The sequence below is a fragment of the Pteropus vampyrus genome, unplaced genomic scaffold (assembly GCF_000151845.1).
Source record: "Pteropus vampyrus isolate Shadow unplaced genomic scaffold, Pvam_2.0 Scaffold146, whole genome shotgun sequence".
Classification (NCBI taxonomy): domain Eukaryota; kingdom Metazoa; phylum Chordata; class Mammalia; order Chiroptera; family Pteropodidae; genus Pteropus; species Pteropus vampyrus.
In genome coordinates, this window is record NW_011888927.1 from 1,779,937 (window position 1) to 1,786,550 (window position 6,614).

General features: G+C 35.7%; 1 protein-coding gene across 1 annotated transcript in view; it reads right to left on the reverse strand.

Moving 5' to 3' along the window:
- LOC105298172 (aldehyde oxidase 4-like) overlaps positions 1-6,614 on the reverse strand; it is a 56,295-nt gene that overhangs the window by 19,863 nt on the left and 29,818 nt on the right. Inside the window, 2 exon segments of the mRNA XM_011369253.1 lie at positions 223-347; positions 5,049-5,145. Coding sequence (XP_011367555.1) covers positions 223-347; positions 5,049-5,145 — 222 coding nt within the window.

The following is a 6,614-nucleotide window of genomic DNA, read 5'->3' on the forward strand; positions in this document are numbered from 1 at the left end:
GGAAGGCAGCAAAAATTTCAGGTCTCTTCGAAAGGTCTGCTCTTTTAAGGAAATATTTGCTCCATTTTCTTCATTCTGGACTTTGGCTAATGTCAAGTGTGCCAGAAGTTTGAGGCACAGAAGTGGGAGAAATCAAAAGGCCCCTAGAGCAGAATGCCTGGTTATAAGAGCCTCACGTCACACAGTCATCTGGAGTCTCATTTTCCCGAAATACCCTATTACCTGCACATGAGTTGGAAACTGTGTTCCAAGGTATAACACCATTTCTTTATCTTCTGCTTTTGGGATAGCCAGGATAGTTTGCATTTCCATGTAAAAATGTTCCTGTCCTTCCACATGGATCTCATCTGTAAAGCATAAGCGATGTTTACTCGAAAGTCCCATCTTGGGGGCTCTCAGTGGTGTTTGGTTTATAAAGAGCTAGTTGCTTCAGCTTATGGAGAATTGGACTTTATATCATTTGGTTAAACCACTTTTTCTAATTAATCCTCACTGTGACCCTGGGTAATTCACTCCCCCTCTCTTGGCCTCAGTTTTCTCATCAGTCTAGTCGGGTGATGAGATCTGTGATGTGCTGGACTTGAGTGCACATGCTCAACCTGATCACGTATCCAGGCTCTGTCATCTCCTTGCTCAATGAGTTTGGCCAAGTGATTAAACCCTCATTTCCTCATCTGTAAAATGGTGAGTAATAATAATATGCACCTCAATTAAGTGACATTGGCATAACTGAGTCAGAGAGAGAATAAGCAGCTTGCTTAAGGACACCAAGGTTTAAAACAGCAGAACTGTTACCTAACCTAGAACCAGCCTGTTCTTACCGGTTTATCTGAGATTTTTGGCTTGTTTAATACATCTTTATCATTTTGTAGGTTGTACCAAGAGAAACATTTGTCCTAGTTTAAATGTTTAGAAGGCACTATTTTAAATTTAAAACTAGCCAAAAGACTTCTGTGTTGTTATAATACATGAATTGTTTTGCCAGGAATCAAAGGATTTCTTGAAATTATTTTTTAAGACAACAGAATGTGAATCATGCAAAAAACTCTCAAAACAAAACAAAACAAAAAACCTTTGCTTTTAATGTGTATATACTGAGTTTAATCTAAATTCAAATTTATTTAACAACTGCATAGTTTTTATAATATGCTGGATATTGTTCTAAGGCTTAGCACTTTATAGATAATTAATTCGTTTAATTCCCATACCAATCTTTTGAAGCAGGTGTTATTAGGAAACAGACATGGAAAAGTTATATAAGCTTCCAAAGGCTACACGGCCAGTAAATAACAAAGCTGGGATTCAAACCCAGGCAACCTGAATCCAGGACCCATGTTTTTAACTACACTGTTTCTCTATGTTGGCATGCTCTGCCCAAATTCCAAATTCCCTTCATATTTCAAATTTCCCACCTGTGCTAAAATTTTGAATTCCCACAATGGCTAAAATCCTGAATGACAAAAAACTATCACCCTGTCACTTTGTTGCCCTTAGGGTGAATATAAAAATTAAAAGAAAATATACTACTGTGGTTAAGAGCAAGGGCCTTTAGGTCAGCTAGTCTTGGGCCCAGTCCTGGTTCTACTGCTAACTGGATATCAGACCTCAGCCAATTACTCAATTTTTCTAAGCCTCAGTTTCCTCATCTGTAAAATGGAGCTACCGATATGTTTCTTCTCAGAGTTGCTCTGCTTGCATGTTAAATAGTAAGCAGTAAATACTTAGAAACTTAAAATAGGTTTAATAATACTCGTTTCTTAGGTTTGTTGTCAGGATTAAATAATACACATAAAATACTTAGCATGGTGTCTGGCACAGTAGGTACTTGACAAATGTTATCTAATGTTATTGTTATTACTAAATAACCTTTAGCCCAAATTTATAGGCTTTGTAAAATCTTATTTAGTTTCTTTTATAAAATCCATTATGAAGTAATGAATGTTTGGCACGAGTCACAGATACTGGCAAACTTCTGGGCATCTCTCATGATTTTCCTGGTTGTATCTAACTACTATTCTGAGGTAGTGAACTATTTTTACAATTGGAAGGCTGTCTACATTTTCTGCTTAAACAGAATGATGTTGGGAACCAAGCATTCTAAAGGTCTTTCCCATATTTTAGTAAAAGATAAAAGCTTATAGTACTTGCCATTCAGTTATTTAGAAGTAGGTAATAGATCCTGTGAAAATCATTATTTTCCCTTACCTAAGACCAGAAGCGATACTCTTAGTGAAGACAGCTATGGTTCTCAACCCTGGTTACACCTTAGAATCTCCCATGCAGAGCTTTAAAAAAATTCTGATACTTCGACCCTATACTCCAAGGTTCTGATTTCATTGGTCTGGGATGAGATCTGGATACTGACATTTAAAAAAGTCATACTAAGTAGGGTTAGCCAGTACAGTAAGTCAAAACAAACAAATAAACAAGCATAATTAATAGAATCAAGATTGGAAAAGATAAATAAAACTGTTATGATATGGTTGTACACACAGAAAATTGAAGAGAATCTATAAGACTATTAAAATAGTAAGTGAATTCAGCAAAGTTCCTGGGTATATGGTAAATATGCAAAAACTAATTATGTTTTTGTATATTAGACACAAATAAGTAGAAAGCTAAAATAAAAATACCATTTACTGTAGCATCATAAAACATCAAATACTAGGAATAAATATTGAGAAGGATGTGTAAGATCAATATGGCGAAAACTACAAAATTACTGAAAGAAATGAAAGTAAACTCAAGTCAACAGCAGGGTCTATCATGTCCATGGATAGGAACTTAATGTTGTTAAGATTTTAATTTTCTCAAATTGACATTGTTTCAATGTAATCCCAGTGAAAATCCCAGCAAATTACTATCAGTAGAAATTAATGAACTGATAAAAACATACATAAAATCCCAGTCAAAATCCCAGTCAAAATCCCAGCAAATTATTATCAGTAGAAATTAATGAACTGATAAAAACATACATAAAAATGTCAAGAACCTATAATAGCTAAGGTCATATTGAAGAAGACCTAGGTAAAAGACTTTACACTATCAGATTTTACGACTTGCTATAGAGTTACAAGTAAGATAGTGTGGAATTAGTACAAAGATAGATAAACAGGTGAGTGGAATATAACAGAGAGTTCAGAAATAGAACAATGCAAATCTAGACACCTGGAAAACAATAAGCTGCACTTCAATTGAATAAGGAAAAAATTAGTCTGCAATAAACAGAGTGAGGCCAATTGGATATCTACTTGAAAAAAATCGAAGCCTGGTTCCTGTCTCACACCACACAGAAAAATTAATTTGAGATGGATCATAGACCTAAATGCTAAAGCTAAACATTTTATCAAGCTTCTAGGAGAAACCATAGGAAAATATCTTCATGATAAAAATTTCTTCACAGCGCAAAAGCACTAATCATAAAAAAGACTGATAAATTGAACTTCATTAAAATCGAGAGATTTTGTTCAGGAATGGGAACTGTGAAGACAGTGAAAACACAATCTGCAGGCTGGGAGAAGATATTTGCAATACCCATAACTAAAAAAGAATTCATGTAAAAACATAAAACTTTCTATAAATCAGTAAGTAAAATTGTTTATTATATTATTAATTATAATAAAATCAATAATATATAATTATAATTAATGATCATTTTAAATTCAATGAATTAAAAAACAAGCAATAGACTTGAATAAACATCTCAACAAAGAGCATGTAAAAATGGCCAACATACATATGAGAAGAATTCAAAATCATTAGTCATCAAAGAAATTCAATTAAATCCACAATGAGATACTACTATACATCCACCAATTACATAAAATTAAAAAGACTGACAATAACAACCGAACAATGGAACTTTTATAATTGTTAATAAGAATAAAATCGAAACAATTTTTAAAATGTTTGGCATTAACTACTAAAGGTAAACATATAAAAACAATATTTGGCAATTCTACTCTTGAGTATATTCCATTGGAAATGAGTCCTTATATTTGTCAAAAGACATGTATAATAGTATTGACGTAAAAATATCCAAATCTATAGAGAATTTTTATAAAAGTTTATTTGAGCCAAACTGATGACATTGCTAGGAAGCAAGATCTCAAATGCTCCAGAGAATAACAGTTTTGTAGTTTTTTTTTTACACATTTGGAATTAAGAAGGGAGTCTAAAGAAGATTACATGAAGGTGGAAGAAAGCAAGGCAGGACTGGACTACAAGATAGTTAACATGATTATGTGCTTTATTGAGGGTGGTTTCTCTTGAGAGGTCTAAAAAGGAGGCATTTCAAAAATGTTAATCTAGATGCACAGAAACAGTGGATAGGGCTTGCTTAAAGCAAAGATAAACATTTTACTAAAGAAGGCCCGGGGTGTGACTATCTACTATGACATGCCCAGTTAGGAATTTATGATCAGATCACCTTGTGAGGTTACTTTTGATTACATTTATTATGGTGCCTCTTCTTCATCCACAACAGTGTTTGTAGAAACTTTATTCATAATTGCCCTAAGTTGAAACCAACTCAGATGTTCTGGTAGAATAGATAAATTGTGGAATATTTATATCATAGACTACTCTTGAGCAATAAAAAAAAAAAAAAAAAGAACTACTGATCTATACAACAACATGGATGAATCTTCTATACATAATGTTGAGTAAAATAAGTAGGCACAAAAGAAGTTACACTCTTGTTTCCATTTATATGAAGTTTGAAACAGGTAAAACTAATCTATAGTGACAAAAGTTAAAATAAGACATTTCAGAAGGTTACCGACCTAGAGGAGGCACAAGGAAGCTTTCTGTGGTGCTGGAAATATTCTATATATTGATGTGGGTAGTATTTATATAGTTTGCTGTATGTATAAAATTTCACCAAGCCGTAAACTTATTATTTGTGCATATCGAATCATGTTTTTAAAAATTACACTAAGGTTGAGAAGCTCTGCCTTAGAATTTTCAGTATTTCTCAAACCAACTGATTGAATTTAGAATCTTGAACTTCAGTGACTTACTTTTCTGGCCCACGCACGACCACTTACCTTCAATAATTTGATTAACATGTTAAAAGGCTTCCTCTACATTTCCTTGCTCAATTTTCTTCTCAGCAGAAAGAAATGAATTGTGCTCTAGGGCTTGCTGCAGGGAAAAAACAAACAAACCAAAACAAACAAACAAAAAGAGTGTTAATAAGCCATTCATCCCCGTCAAAATCCCATGCTCCTGCTCATCAGGCCTTCACACATTAACATTATCTGAGCAGGAGAGCAGAAACAGTTAAAATGGATTACAGGCACTGGTGACTGCTTAGTTTCATTCAGGTCTCTGGGGGTGAGCTGAGAGGAAGACAAGGATATATTACATATGGTTCTACCATTTAGCTTGCTGGGTGATGACCTGAGGCAGCTTAGGTTAAGGTGTCAACTTTGTGGTGAGCGGACAGATGAAGAGAGGCTGAGAAGGAGGAGGCTGGTGGGGCTGGGAATGCTTAGCGATGGTCTTGTGTAGGTGACCTAAATTATGTGCCGAACTGGATGGGATTAGGACAATTAAAGGAGAGATGGAAAATTATTTGAAGCCAAGGGCATCTCATAAAACAAAAGTTTGACGTTAAAACCAAGCTGAAAGGCTAAAAGGCTAAAATGAGAATAAGACCAGGCAGGCTGAGAGAGTTTTTTTGTTTGTTTTTTTTTGTTTGATTTTTTTTTTTTTTTTTTTTTTTTACCAAGGAGCAGTTGGCCGAGCTTGAAAGGTGGATTAAGTTGGACTATAAAAAACCCTGAGTTCCATATTAAAAATCTTATCTAAGGAGCCATCTTCGTTTAGGGAAAGTGATCTGATGAACTTTGTGACTTAGAAAAGTTAATGTGGTAGGTAGATACATTGAGACAAAGCACAAGACCTTCTTTAAGTAGTTATTGTAGTAAATCTGACAATAGGTGGTAATGAGGCAGGATAGTTAGCCTAGGGAAGTCTCCTACCTCCAGGATATGGCTCTGGAACTTTTCCTCAGTCCCTTACTCAGCCCTCTGCTTGTGGCTCTGGAATATCTCCCTTGTCCCTTACTCAGCCTTCTCCCTGTTTTCCTTTCAAGTGTGAGGAGACTCCAGCCTGAGAAACAAGCCAAGGCCAGGAGACAAGATAGATGGCGTAGGGCCACCTCCTCCCCTGCAGTTGGCATGAGAAACAAGCCAAGAGAAACAATCCAGGACCCCAAGGCAGGATGGCTAGCCTTGGGACACTCCTCTAGCCCCAAGAAAACAAAAGCCCATAATTCAGCCCTGCTGGGACAGACTGTCTGCGTGGCCCACACCTTTCTCTTAAGTGTGTGCTTTGACTTTAATAAAATCAGTGCTTTCCTGCTTGCTGTATGTTGTGCCCTTTAGTTCTTTCTCTAGGCATAAGACAAGAACCTGGTCACTGGAGCTTTAGGTCCCGGTCCCTTTTTGGACTCCCACCCTGTCAAACTCTCCGGCATCAGTGAGGACTGGGTTGGAGGGTGGGATGGGGGTGAAAGTGAGAATAGAAAGAATAGTGTCAGATGGGTACTAGACTTATCAGTTATATAAACATCTAATCATTATGTTGTACACCTGAAACTAATATAC